The 15,771-nt window shown below is 38.7% G+C and overlaps 1 protein-coding gene across 1 annotated transcript in view; it reads right to left on the bottom strand.

Moving 5' to 3' along the window:
• The window catches only part of LOC124544638 (ionotropic receptor 25a), a 424,769-nt gene that overhangs the window by 141,208 nt on the left and 267,790 nt on the right, over positions 1-15,771 (bottom strand). Inside the window, exon 13 of the mRNA XM_047123253.1 lies at positions 14,162-14,412. Coding sequence (XP_046979209.1) covers positions 14,162-14,412 — 251 coding nt within the window. The remainder of the gene's footprint in view (positions 1-14,161; positions 14,413-15,771) is intronic.

The raw sequence follows: 15,771 nt of genomic DNA, 5'->3' as shown, positions 1-15,771 counted from the left end.
TACTATTTGAACAATGATCTCCCTTTGAGTGGATTCACTATCTCATCAACACTGTGAAACTCCTCAGATTCAAAATCCTTGTGACAGTTGTGATTCATGACTTCCAAAATTGGCTGTAATCTGACAGCTTTTTCAGTATTGTCTTGAGAAGTTGTAGAAACGTCTTTGAAGTAAATGGTGCAGTTCTTCATATATCCTGTAAGATATAACATCAACAATCAAGTTCATGCATAAAGCAGTTTCCTCAGACCAATAGTGTCATTTCCTCATATACTGCAAATAAATAATTACCAGTGTTATACTGAAATATGTCACCAGTTGAGGAACATGGGTGGAGAAATATTCTTTTCCATTCTGATCTGCTGAACTGTTTCAGCTAGGAAGCTCTTTGGAAGTAACACTACAAAGAAATGAAGGGGACTTTCTCCAGAAATGCATACTTTTGCTTTTCCAGTAAATAGTTGAACACTGATTGAGTTGCCTAATTCAATGAACCAAATCAGATTCCTTTTTACAGATTTTGTTGGTATTGCTGGTTCAGAATGATCTCTTTGAATTTCAGTTTCAAATCAGTGTTATTTGTTGCACTTGTTTCAATGTTGTGAATATCATTATTTGTATTACTTGTTTCTGAAGACATGTAATAAGATCAGTGATGGGCGTCCACTTCAGATGATGTCACAGTCAGAGTGATCACTCCAACCCAAGACATCTTCAGACACAGACCACATATCAATGAACAATTTTCACAACACAATTTTGTGGTTAAACTGAGAACAAAGTGACAGAATTAAGCTTCCCATGTAGAAACTACAGTAGAAGCCTGATATACCATGGATTCAGATATAATGCAGTATGAAGTGTGTTACCTAAAACAAAATATCATATAAGAACGATTTTTTCCACTCTCACTATAGTTTCTAAACTTGAACAAATATTATTACAGTCTACATGGAGTCTTTCTGCACTATAATTTATTGCTGCAGCCTCCAAGCTCTCTAAATGATTACCAAAATAGATGGATGTAGTTAAATTCAACCTTTAGTTTGTGTTATCAACATATCAGGACTGTTGCTGGACAGAAACTTACTATATATCTCATGGTTAACATGGTGACATATGAGGGGAGACCCAAAAATAACCGGAATTTTTTTCTAGAAAGCATATACTTTATCGTTTTGAAATACAACCTTAATTTCCTTCAAAGTACACTCCATTAGCATTAATACACTTGTCCAAACGTTCATTCCAGTGTTCGAAGCCCCCTTTAAATTTGTCCTCTTTGATATCTGCTAGAACTTTCATGACATTGCATTTTACGTCTTCCACATCCACAAAACGCTTCCCTCTAAGGTCTCTTTTCATCCTTGAGAACAGGAAGAAGTCCAAGGGTGCTAAATCTGGTGAATAGGGTGTGTGGGTCAAGGTAGTCATCTTTGTTGAGGCCAAAAACTGGTGAACACTGAGAGCTGTTTGTGTGGAAGCGTTGTCATGATGCAGGAACCACATGCCAGAATCCCACAAAGCCAGACGTTTTCGCGACAAACTTCTGCGAAGCCATTTCACAACCTCCAAATAGAATTGTTGGTTTACTGTCTGCTTTTCAGGGACAAATTCAGAGTGTACGATCCCTTTTATGTCAAAAAAAAAAAAAAAAACAGATCACCATCGTTTTCACATTCGATTTCACTTGTCAAGCTTTTTTTGGTCGAGATGAGCCAGGTGACTTCCATTGCGATGACTGTTGTTTACGTTCTGGATTGTACCCATGGCACCATGACTCATCACCTGTAATGATTTTGTTGAAAAAATGTGGATCATCTTTGAAAGTGTCCTTCATTTCGAGACAGGCTTGAACGCGGCGATCCCTTTGATCTCCAGTAAGAAGGCTCAGCACAAATTTTGTTGCCACTCTTCGCATCCCCATATCAATGGTCAAGATGTGCTGAATTGAGCTCCAGGACAACCTGGAGAAGTTCTCGAGTTGCTCGATTGTCCGGCATCGATCTTCACTGATGAGATCACGGATTTTGTCAATGTTGTCTTCGCTTCAAGCAGTTGAAGGTCGACTAGAATGGAGCTGATCTTAAACCACCATTTCTCCCTTTTTAAACCGAGAAAACTATTCTTACACTTGTGTTTTACTAAGAGCATGGTCTTTGTAGGCTGTCTGAATCATTGCAAACAGTTTCTGCTGCATTCTTGCCAAGCAAGAAACAAAACTTCACTGCCGCATGCGCACATTGTTCGTAAGAACTAGCCATTTCCTTGCGTCATGTCTGCACTGTACGCACACTCAAAGAACTGCTAAAGAAACCACACTTCTCACTGTTGGGTGACACCGCGTGGCAGAATGACTCAGCAGAGCTCATACTACAACCCTCTGGCAGTGCAACCTGCTACCACAAGTACAAGATGTGCAGCATTACGATTCTGGTTACTTTTGGGTCCCCTGTCATAGTCAACAAACTGACTATGCAACAATGCTAGGCAACAATCGAATTAAGCACAACCATCATGTCAAACATAAATAATCAATCATAGCATAGATTTTTAAGTGCTTGTTACAATGTCACATAAACAGAAACTGTACTCTTTGAGTGATAATCTAAAACTTATTGATGGTGTAAAGAATGGTGAAACTAAAGCAAGTCTATCACTTGAGTATCACATACCTGAAGGAACAATCAGAAGAAATGGATGAAAGAAGAGAATCAACTTAGTAGTTTTGTAAACACATTTGAAAGTAATGCGGGAATACAGGGTGGTCCAAAAGTCCAGAAACACCCTTACAAAATTCAAATGGAGTAGCAAACAAGGAAACAGAGTCCCTGTACATGAGGAATGGGAAGGGGGAAACTTTATGGGCTATGTCACCAACATGGTGACCATCTTGAAAGCCGCCATCTTGGATTCAACTCCAAAATTTCAAATGGGAATGTGGTCATGTGACATATCAAACACATAGAGAATTTCACCAGTAAAACAATGCTGTTGTTATTTTAAACATTGCTTTATTCATTCTCGGGTTATAGCCCGTTACATGTGGCAGCGGTGGGACGCTGGGCAGCATGCATGTTATGTGCCAAAGAGACATTACGCCGATGCTACACAGTCCCGAGAGACCACCAACAGTCATAGGAATGTATCGATATGTTGTCCATTATGTTGGATTGTTAAGGCTATCCTCCGAACCCAGTCCTGATGAACTTTGACCAACACATCTGGCTGAATTTGACCACACGCATCAACAATGCGCTGCTTTCGATGATGCAAATCCCATATTTTCACAGAATAAACCAGTGCTTTGCCATGACCCCAAAGATAAAAATCCAAGGGAGCCAAATCTGGTGAACGTGGTGGCCACTCAACAGCACCCCTGCGACAATCCACTTTTCAGGGAACGGCACATCCAGGTGTGCTCGCACATTGTGGCAATAATGTAGTGGGGCTCCATCATGCTGGAAGAATTCCATCAATACAAAAAAGGTTCAACGAATTTGGTACCTCACAAACCACACCAGACCATCACTTTTTGTGAGTCAACCGTTTTGGAAGCATCAATCCAGTGCGGATTTGTGTCGGACCATTATCTGTGATTCTGCTTGATCACTTCACCATTGATAAAGAAATTGGCTTCATCACTGAACAGCACCTGATAGGGAAACATGGGTTTATCTGCAGCTGCTGTGTCACGCATTCTGCGAACTGTACCCGACGGTGTCGGTCATCCTCGTTCAGGTGTTGGAGCAGCTGAATTTTGTACGGGTGCCATTTGTGCTGCGATAAAATTCGCAGTATGGAGTTACGGCTAACCTCACATTCTTGTGACAGGCGATGAAGTATTCCCTCGCAGACTCTTGCTAAATGATGCCAACACGCTCACTGTTGTTGCTTCATCGTTGGCGGATTTTGGTCTTCCAGCCTTAGGTTTATCTGTGACTCTCCTGTTGCTCGGAATTTGGCTAAAAGCTTGGCAGCTGCGCTGTGAGTGATGGGCTGTCTGGTTGGCTGACGACTGTTGAAATCCTCAGCAATGACCCATGTGCTTCTTTCTCCTGATATCAAGATGATTTCAATGCATTCTTCATGTGTTAAGGACATTTTGTAACTGGTAAATAAGGAAACAGTGATTGAGTAAATGATACCTAACAGTTAAACGCATGTAACAGATCAGGCATGGGATAGTCATTTTGCACCGTTTCAGACACCATTTTATGACTTCTCAGTATGTAATACTCACACTGCCAAGCATCCCACCGCTGCCACATGTAACTGGCTATAGCCCAAGAATGAATAAAGCTATGTTTAAAATAGCAACGGCATTGATTTTCTAGTGAAATTCTCTATCTGTTTGATATGTGACATGGCCACATTTCCATTTGAAATTTTGGAGTTGAATTCAAGATGGCGGCTTTCAAGATGGCCGCCATGTTGGTGGCATAGCCTATAAAGTTTCCCCCCTCCCGTTCCTCGTGTGTAGAGACTCTGTTTCCTTGTTTGCTACTCCATTTGGATTTTATCAGGGTGTCTCCGGACTTTTGGACCACCCTGTAGATACAAAAAGGGCAATTTAAGAAAAGACAATGTACTTGATGTATCGATGATAGGTGGTTCTTAATAAAGAGAAATGAAGATGTGCCACTTCTGGGACCAATTATCAAAGTTCAAGCTGAAAAATTTCACTTTGATTTACATGGCAACAGAGATATTATAGCTGCTGACAGATGGTTCTCAAGAGGGAAATGCTGCCAAAGACCACTGAAGGAGAAAAAAGGCCTGTGAGAGTGTATCTGCTTCACAATTTACTGAAATTCTACATAAATTAATGGCAGAGGAAAATTTAAATGATCATCAAATTGTGATGAAACAGCTCTTTGTTATTGATTGCTTCCAGCCAGATTCCTTGATTTTTTTTTTTAAAAGGGAAATAAGACAGATTTGAAAATGTATAAAGACAGAATAATCCAACTCTTTGTCACAAATAAATCAAGCAGCCATTAGCTGAAACCTCTTTGAATAGGTAGAAGTAAAAACCCAAGATGTCTGATGCATGTAAACTTGTCATCATTACAATTCACTAACAGGTATCTGAAGAATTCTTGGATGACATGTGACATTCTCAGGAAATGGTTTCAAGAAGAGTTTGTTCCATCAGTGAGAAAGCACCTATGGCCACTTAAGCTGAAAGAAGAAGCTCCACTAAACACTGATCACTGTACAACTCATCCAGCTGCTGACTTGCTGCAAACAGAACATGAAAAAGTAAAAACTTTATTTTGGCGATAAAACATGATGGCATTAATGTAGCCACTGGATCAGAGTATCATATTATCATTTAAGCCTCATTATTGCCATAAGCTGCTCAGTTCAATTGTAATTTCAGATGAAGAAATGGAAATGTTCTTGAAATCAGTAAATAATAAGAGTGTCACAACAGACCCATCACGTCAAAGCATTGGTCTGATTGCTATTAGGAATTGTTGGAACAAGTGTTACATTGAAAAAAAAAAACTGCAACAGATGAACTCCACAGTGACACAGATTTCAACAGCAATGACATCCAGTCTGCATGTGATGCTGTACAGTGCATAACTGATCTTGAAGACTTGAACTGGTGGGTAGCCATCAAAAACAAAGAACCAAATGAGGATGATAAAACTAGAGAAGAAAGTATAGGTGATTTTCCCAGTACATGTGAAAACTGAGTAATATAAATAAAGTGATTATGTGGATGGAGCGACATATTGCACCACACCAAAATGAGTTGTTGCACCAGATAAAAATAATACAAGACACACTAAAGCAAATGTGTGAAATGACCCGACAAGGAAAACTAACTGACTTCTTTAAAGCAGTAGAATAATAATATACTTTAGCATGCAGTCAGCGTTGTAAGTTATCATATTTTATTTGACAGTGTACTACATATACAGTATTGAAACTTATCTTATTGTTTGGTTGATGTCTGAGTGATGTTTGTTTAATTACTGTACACTATTAGATAAGTTTCTGAAATGTTTTGCTTCTAATATTCTTTAAACTTAAATACAGTATAGTACAATATGTATAACATTCCATTGTGTGGATATGCTAACTTTCCATGTGTAATCTGCCATTACTCAGCTCATTCTTGATATACTGCAGGTTAGGCTAAAATGCAGGAGTAAATCATGTCCCCCTGACAACTGTGCTATATCGAGCTACTACTGTATCACACTGTCATCTTGCAGACATTCTTGAAACCATTATTAGTCTGCACTTTGATGGCAACTTCAGACTTTAGGGACAAGAGAAATGAGCTGAAAATTACATGTCCTCATTTGAGGGCATGGTACATGAAACTGCTAGCCACATCTATATTCAGGCTAACGTTCTGTAGGAAAATGAAATTGTTTTTGATATTTAGTGGTTTCACTCTTGAGGAAATATTTTTATTCATTATATCACTCTGTATCATATTCTTTGTTATTCCTATAATGAAATGAAACACGATTTTTATGTCTGGCAGCTAATACTGGACCTTCTTGTTAGTTTCATTAATTGATTCAATTTTCCTTGTTAGTCTTTATGATCTGCAATTTTCTTTTGTACTTACTGCTACATTTATTGTTAGCATGTAATTCATTGGCTACTTCTAGAACATTAATTTGAGGATCTTGTTGGTAAACTGTTGGACAAACTAACTGACTATGTGCATGGGACTGTGGTCTTCCTTCTTTTGGCTTGAATTAATTGCAGTATATTAGGAATGTAAGAAAGTAATTTGACTCTATTTCAATGGATATTGAATTTTTCATGCTGATTTTGTAGTTTAGCGTATGATCTCTTACATAGACACAGCTCTTGTCACTCTGCCAAAGAACTTGTAAGCATATTTGTTATGTGTCTAAATACAGTCATCTATCTAAAACAGAAAATTACATGTGACTGCCATTTGTTTGAAATACTATATGTTTTGAGATTTGTGCAGTCATTTTTGCAATTAAATCTGACATCATCAAGACTTTCTACCTCACATATATGTTGATGTTAACTCACTGATTCATGCCCACACAATTTTCAGTGAAAAATGTCATCACTTCAGAACATATTTTGTAGCTTATCATATACTGTACACTCAATCCACGCTAACACATAACTTGTTTGGAGGTAAATTTAATGGTAATAAAGCACACTCCTTGTTAAGCATATGAATATTTGCTGAATATCAAAGAACAATGATTAATTAAAGTGCTGTTTAATTTGATGCATTGTGTTTCATTGTTAAGGATTTTGCACTTTATATGGATCAAGCAGGTACAAAGATGAGAGCTAGTAGAAATCCTTGGGTGACACAAGAGATATTGAATTTAATTGATGAAAGGAGAAAATACAAGGTGCATTCAAGTTCTAAGGCCTCCGATTTTTTTTCTCCGGACTGGAAAGAGATAGAAACATGCGCATTGTTTTAAAATGAGGCCGTGTTCATTGTCAATACGTCCCAGAGATGGCAGCACCATTCAGCAGATGGAATTTTACCGCCAGCAGCGAGAATGAGAACTGTTTTAAACACTTAAAATGGCGACGTTTTCCTTACTTGAACAGCGTGCAATCATTCGTTTTCTGAATTTGCGTGGTGTGAAACCAATTGAAATTCATTGACAGTTGAAGGAGACATGTGGTGACAGAGTAATGGATGTGTCGAAAGTGCGTTCGTGGGTGCGACAGTTTAATGAAGGCAAAACGTCGTGTGACAACAAACCGAAACAACCTCGGGCTCGCATAAGGTGGTCTGACGACATGATCGAGAAAGTGGAGAGAATTGTTTTGGGGGATTGCCGAATGACTGATGAACAGATTGCCTCCAGAGTTGGCATTTCTGTGGGTTCTGTGCACACAATCCTGCATGACGACCTGAAAATACGAAAAGTGTCATCCAGGTGGGTGCCACGAATGCTGACGGATGACCACATGGCTGCCCGTGTGGCATGTTGCCAAGCAATGTTGACGCGCAACGACAGCATGAATGGGACTTTCTTTTCGTCAGTTGTGACAATGGATGAGACGTGGATGCCATTTTTCAATCCAGAAACAAAGCGCCAGTCAGCTCAATGGAAGCACACAGATTCACTGCCACCAAAAAAATTTCGGGTAACCACCAGTGCCGAAAAAATGATGGTGTCCATGTTCTGGGGCAGCGAGGGCGTAATCCTTACCCATTGCATTCCAAAGGGCACCATGGTAACAGGTGCATCCTATGAAAATGTTTTGAAGAACAAATTGCTTCCTGCACTGCAACAAAAACATCCGGGAAGGGCTGCGCGTGTGCTGTTTCACCAAGACAACGCACCCGCACATCGAGCTAAGGTTACGCAACAGTTTCTTCATGATAACAACTTTGAAGTGATTCCTCATGCTCCCTACTCATCTGACCTGGCTCCTAGTGACTTTTGGCTTTTTCCAACAATGAAAGACACTCTCCGTGGCCGCACATCCACCAGCCGTGCTGCTATTGCCTCAGCAATTTTCCAGTGGTCAAAACAGACTCCTAAAGAAGCCTTCGCCGCTGCCATGGAATCATGGCGTCAGCGTTGTGAAAAATGTGTACGTCTGCAGGGCAATTACGTCGAGAAGTAACGCCAGTTTCATCGATTTCGGGTGAGTAGTTAATTAGAAAAAAAATCGGAGGCCTTAGAACTTGAATGCATCTCGTATAAAAACACAGTAAATGAAGCAGGCTTAAAGGAATACAAAAGTCTCAAAAATGAGATCCACAGAAAGTGCAAAATGGCTAAGCAGGAATGGCTAGAGGACAGATGTAAGGATGTAGAAGCATATATTACTAGCGGTAAGATGGATGATGTCTACAGGAAAATTAAAGATACTCTTGGAGAAAAAAAGAGAACCACCTGTATGAATATCAAGAGCTCTGACAGAAAACCAGCCCTTAGTAAAGAAGGCAAATCAAAAAGGTGGAAGGACAATGTAGTTGAGGGCAATATTATAGAAATGGAAGAGGATGTAGATGAAAGACCTAAGTTGAAACAAGGCACCGGGAGTAGACAACATTCCATTAGAACTACTGACAGCCTTGGGAGAGCCAGTTCTGACAAAACTCTACCATCTGGTGAGCAAGATGTATTAGACAGGCGAAATTCCCTCAGACTTCAAGAAGAATATAATAATGGCAATCCCAAAGAAAGCAGGTGTTGACAGATGTGAAAATTACTGAAATATCAGTTTAATAAGTCACAGCTGCAAAATACTAACGTGAATTCTTTACAGACGAATGGAAAAACTGGTAGAAGCCGACCTCGGGAAAGATCAGTTTGGATTCCGTAGAAACGTTGGAACACGTGAGGCAATACTGACCCTACGACTTATCTTAGAAGAAAGATTAAGGAAAGGCAAACATACATTTCTAGCATTTGTAGACTTAGAGAAAGCTTTTGACAATGTTGACTGGAATACTCTCTTTCAAATTCTGAAGGTGGCAGGGGTAAAATACAGGGATAGAAAGGCTATTTACAATTTGTACAGAAAGCAGATGGCAGTTATAAGAGTCAAGGGATATGAAAGGGAAGCAGTAGTTGGGAAGGGAGTGAGACAGGGTTGTAGCCTCTTCCCGATGCTATTCAATCTGTATATTGAGCAAGCAGTAAAGGAAACAAAAGAAAAGTTCGGAGTAGGTATTAAAATCCATGGAGAAGAAATAAAAACTTTGAGGTTTGCCGATGACAATGTAATTCTGCCAGAGACAGCAAAGGACTTGGATGAGCAGTTGAATGGAGTGGACAGTGTCTTGAAAGGAGGGTATAAGATGAACATGTATGGAAGTGAAACATGGATGATAAATAGTTTAGACAAGAAGAGAACAGAAGCTTTCGAAATGTGGTGCTACAGAAGAATGCTGAAGATTAGATGAGTAGATCACATAACTAATGAGGAGGTATTGAATAGAATTGGGGAGAAGAGGAGTTTGTGGCACAACTTGACCGTAAGAAGGGATCGGTTGGTAGGACATGTTCTGAGGCATCAAGGGATCACCAATTTAGTGCTGGAGGCCAGCATGGAGGGTAAAAATCGTAGAAGGAGACCAAGAGATGAATACACTAAGCAGATTCAGAAGGATGTAGGCTGCAGTGGGTACTGGGAGATGAAGAAGCTTGCACAGGATAGAGTAGCATGGAGAGCTGCATCAAACCAGTCTCAGGACTGAAGACCACAACAACATATACCGGTGTCACCTGTGCCATTTTGCAGTCATTTGGGTCTTTGGGCTTTTGTACCCCATAGTCCCTCCAATACTGAAATATCTAGGTGTCCTAATACTATTTCTGCAAGGTGCAAATGATGACTGTAAGTACTTACTCCAGAAAAGGGGTTCCAAGATGGTGGTAAGCATATTATTGTTGGCACACAAGACCATTCCAGGGGGTATGCATATAAGAAAACAAAACATGTACTGATATAAATAAAATTTGCTCTTACATTCATGTATTTTAAAGTAAAATGATAGTGAGAAAACTGATGGATAAAAGCAGCACCTGCACAATGTTAAAGAAAATGGAATTACTGCAGAATGGTTGGTTTGGACTGTAGGCAGGACACAAAAAATATTGGATTTTACCCTCCCCACCCTTCCCATCTTTTTTGTCACTCCCTTGGCCAGGAATGATTCACCTTGTTTGGACAATATTTTGATCGGGTCTTGTCAGTATTTATTTGTAAGTTGGCCTGCCACTTTGCAACTGCTGCCAATATGCTTATATGATGTACTAATGTGTAATGCTGCATTAATCATTATGTAGTTTATTGTTGTTACTGTTGCCTTGTTGCATTACATTAAATGGCATCATGGTATGAAGAAAGCTTGTATGTGGAACCAGAGTCAGTGTACAGGGTGTTTATAAATGAATATTGGGGTTTTAATGCTTTATAATATTTATTACATCACACTTACAGTTATATATGATATGTCAAATGAAAGAGCAACTCAAACAGTTTTACCAAGAACCTTATAAATGTTCAATGTGAGCACCATTTGTCACACGGCACACATCAAGTCTATAGCCAAGTTCTTTCCAAACCTTGATGAGTGTGTCTTCAGTGATTGTAGCAACAGCTGCTTCAATCCAGTTTATTAACTGAATTTAAGAAGTAGCAGTTACCTAGAAATTTGAGTCCTACTACAACCAAAATGACAGTGTAGTACCTTAAATACTGTGCAAGTTTGTTTGGTAATATTGCTGGGGGTGGATGTCATGAACAAGCAATAGGGGCTACATACAGTACCACTATAGGGCTAATGTTATTGAAAATGAGAAAGAAGACATAGAACTTAATATTATTTTTCTATGAAATGTGGAAACTCAAAGGAGCAGAAAAAGTTGATGAATCTAAGAAAACATGAACTGTGAGTTTCTTAACAGAAATAATCGAAAGAAGGCAGGAGCAATTAATTATTTTGAAGGAGCTGTGGTGCAAGAAATTTAAAGAAACAACTGCAGACAAGAAGAAGAAGAAGAAGAAGAAGAAGAAGAAGAAGAAGAAGAAATGTTAGCAGGAGAAGAAGCAGTGATGAAAGAAAGGATCTAACCAAGATAAAATGAAAATAAAAAATATATAAACAAAGTGGAAATAAAATGAAAACAAAGAGAACTAAATGATGTGAAGTACAGAATAGGGACAGCAAAGGATGACTAAGATCAAAACAGGCAGGAAAAAAGATAGAACATGAGCAGAGCCATAAGAATGATAGAGACTAAACATGCCCAAACCATGACAACTGAGCATCCCATTAGTCAAGAGGAAATTGTTGAAATTAATTAAACTGTTTATGGATGTCCACCCTATTGCATGGACAAGGGACTTCAGTTGATGACGTATATGAAAAAAAGCCCCGACGCAGCTGTATCTTGAGAATGTCTTTATTATCTCACATGACTAGTTTTGGCACACAATACCACCATCCTTAGGCACCACCATTGCCAAACGAGTATTAGATTTCCTTGGCGCATTTATTGTTGAGCCCTTATTACTAGTGCATGTGGGCTAGCTTTCCTCAGCAGTTTTTTTTCTCAAGTACACACTTCTGGGGAAAGTTAGCCCATGTGTACCAGTAACAGAGACTCCACAATAAATGTGCCAAGCAAAGCTAACACTGTTTTCACAGTGGTTGGTCTGAAGATGACAGTAATGTTACATCAAAACTAGTCATGTGAGACAATACAGACATTGTCAAGATATAGATAAAATTGTTTATATCCACTCATTAAATGCTTTACAAAAAGTGTGACACTGAATTATGGTACTTTTTCTCATATAATTAAACTTTATTGAGTGTCATTATTCCCTAAATGTAGGCAGTTGGGTTAGCTCTTTATCATTCAAGGAAGTGCACATGTAAGACGGTACATTGTTTATTCACGAAAGTAAACAGGATTTAGGTCACATCCCCTAAGAAAATTTCACAGTAGTTTAGTAGAGCTTGCAGATGATGTAGCTGCTATTGCTGGTCACTTATTCTCCTCTATGGTAAGATGTGACCCTCCTATGATGGCTGTGTCAGGACAGTTGTTACCTCCAACATGGGGAGAAGGGGGGTGGGCGGGACACCTGAGAATACCAGGGACAGGGAAGAAGATGATGTTATAAGAAGCTCCTGAGAAATTAACAGCAAGCATGGGGGAGGGGTTAGGAGGGGAGGAGTGGGGGTGGGGGGCTGGGGTTTGAGCATCTACATCTGTATCTACATCTATATTCTGAAAATGACTCTGAGGTACATGGCAGAGGGTACATCCCATTGTACCAGTTATTAGGGTTTCTTCCTGTTCCATTCACGTATGAAGTGTGGGAAGAATGATTGTTTGAATGCCTCTGTGCATGCAGTAATTATTCTAATCTTATCTTCATGATTGCTATGTATCTGGTACATACGGGGTCATAATGTAATCCTAGAGTAATTGTTTGAAGCTCAACAACATCCTTTTTCCCACTCTCCTGTAGTTTATCTGCGGTTTCTAAATGTTTATAATTTGTACAGACTAATATTCAAATAATTAACACACTTTGAAATGTTAAGTATTTCAAATTTTGTGATTATAAAGCTCAATAAAATTAAATTCCAATGTTAGGTTAAAAACACAGAATTCCTTTAGATTCTACAAAGTTCATGAAATTCCATAAGATTTCCCTGATTTTTTCCACGTAAAATGTAATTCCCTGAGAATTCCTGGTTTTCTAGAAGAGCTGCTACCCTGTGTAGGCCTATATTACAATGGGGATTGCATGGGGAAGGCACTATAAGTCATTCATGAAGCAGTTTGAATGTACAGAAAGAAATTCAAATCCACTGCAATGCTACAATGTCATCTACTTAAGCAGCATGGATGGCCAATGTTCTCATTCCATCTATTTTATTACTTGTCTAAATGTATACTGATAAAAACTATTTATATCCACTCATAAAATGCTTTACAAAAAGTGTGACACTGAATAATGGTATACTTCATATTCAAACAATGGAAACTCCAGGGAGGAATATAGGAAAAGATAGATTGCCACTTACCACAAAGAAGACACACCAACTTGCAGATAGACATGATTAAAAGACACTAATATAGGTTATGGACACAACCTCTATCAGTAAAGTAAGACACACACACACACACACACCACACACACACACACACACACACAAAAATACCTAATGCACACCTGACAACCAACTCCAGCATCTCGTGTGTGCTTCTCTCCCTGTGTGTGTGTGTGTGTGTGTGTGTGTGTGTGTGTGTGTGTGTGTGTGTGTGTGGGCGCGCGCGCATGCGCGTGTGAAGGCTGTCGCCAAAAGCTATATTTTATTTCTTGCATTCTTACACCATTACTACCATTTTCCCCTCTCCCAGATGAGAATCATTTGTTTTGTAAGATATTTGTGTCAAAAAGGAGAACAAATATTAAGTTTGATTGGATAGGCAAATTACAGTCACAGGATTGCTAATGTTCTGCATTTAAAGTCATTAGATATCCCACTGCTTAGAATTTGAAATGAAGAGCAGTAAACTTTTTAAGCTGATTGTACTAAAAAGAAGCAGCAATGCTAAACAACAGCTGTAGTAATAATGATGTCATGTACACATATACAGAATAGTGAGATGTTATAAAAATGCCAACTTACTCATAAAATCGATTTTCAATAGCAGCCATTCGTTGAAAGTATATGTGCGCTGAGGAGTTTGCAATAGGAGCATACTGAATCTTATACTGTTTAGAGAGATCATCTAGTGATTCCACTGGTGTATCTAGACGTGACACTGTAAGAAATGCAGCCAGGTTTGCAGTGTATGAAGCAATGATGATAAAACCAAACAGCCACCATGTAGCTGCTACGAGTCTTCCTGAAAGGTTTTTTGGAGCCTCTCCTCCTCCCTATAAAACATAAGTATCATGAACAACTTACTCCACATTTCTATATGCAAAGAAAATGAAAATTTGGTTCAGTAAACAGTTGTGAAGTGTATTGAAAACTATCAGCTATTAAAAAGTGCTTTATTTTTGTTATTCCATGAATCCCATCATAAAGGAGAGAACATGGAATAAATCAAGATATATATTAATTAAATTAAGCAATTGTTAGGAAATGTGGTAAAAAATAACTAAGATTTGAGTGCTATGGCGATCTGGCCTTAAAAATGTTAAGTGTATCACAAAAAATTGATAGAAATCCACTGCTTTGAAAAAAGGTTGTTACATCAACATTAAGTCAAATAGCTGATGTTTGACTCCTAGTCCTAGCATTATATCTAGACTTCTACTCCTTGCATTTTATCTAGATGATCATTCAGATATGCGTCATGGAAATATCTATCTGTTCAAATAAATCACAGAATTCCCAGCCTTCTTCCAGTGTTGTTTTATTTGAACAGATAACTAGTCACGAGTCTACAGCCATCCAAAACTCCATAAGAGGAAGATAAAAATAAAGTATTACAAATTTCTGAAACATAAATGTGAATGCATTATGTGGAAGCAGAAAAACAAGGAGCTTATAATGCACTGACATAGAAGATACATACTCATTAACTGAACTGATTAACAAAGTATGTGATAGTGAATAGTGTACAGCATCAAGATTTGTACCCAATGTATTGAATCATATTATTTTTTCATTCTTTTCTTTTCTTATATACAGGGTGATCCATTGGTAGTGACCGGGCCAAATATCTCATGAAATAAGCATCAAATGAAAAAACTTCAAAGAAGGAAACTCGTCTAGCTTGAAGGGGGAAACCAGATGCCAGATGGCGCTATGGTTGGCCCGCTAGATGGCACTGCCATAGGTCAAACGGATATCAACTCCGTTTTTTAATTAGGATCCCCCATTTTTTATTACATATTTGTGTAGTACGTAAAGAAATATGAATGTTTTAGTTGGACCACTTTTTTTGATTTGTGATAGATGGCGCTGTAATAGTCACAAACGTATAAGCACGTGATATCACGTAACATTTCACCAGTGCGGACGGTATTTGCTTCATGATAAATTACCCACGTTAAAATGGACTATTTACCAATTGCAGAAAAGGTTGATATTGTGTTGATATATGGCTGCTGTGATCAAAATGCCCAACAGGCATGTGCTATGAATGCTGCTCGGTATCCTGGATGACATCATCCAAGTGTCTGGACCATTCGCTGGATAGTTACGTTATTTAAGGAAACAGGAAGTGTTCAGCCACATGTGAAATGTCAACCAGAACCTGCAGCAAATGATGATGCCCAAGTAGG

This window comes from Schistocerca americana, chromosome 1 (genome assembly GCF_021461395.2).
Source record: "Schistocerca americana isolate TAMUIC-IGC-003095 chromosome 1, iqSchAmer2.1, whole genome shotgun sequence".
Lineage (NCBI taxonomy): Eukaryota > Metazoa > Arthropoda > Insecta > Orthoptera > Acrididae > Schistocerca > Schistocerca americana.
This window is presented reverse-complemented; position numbering and strand designations above follow the sequence as displayed.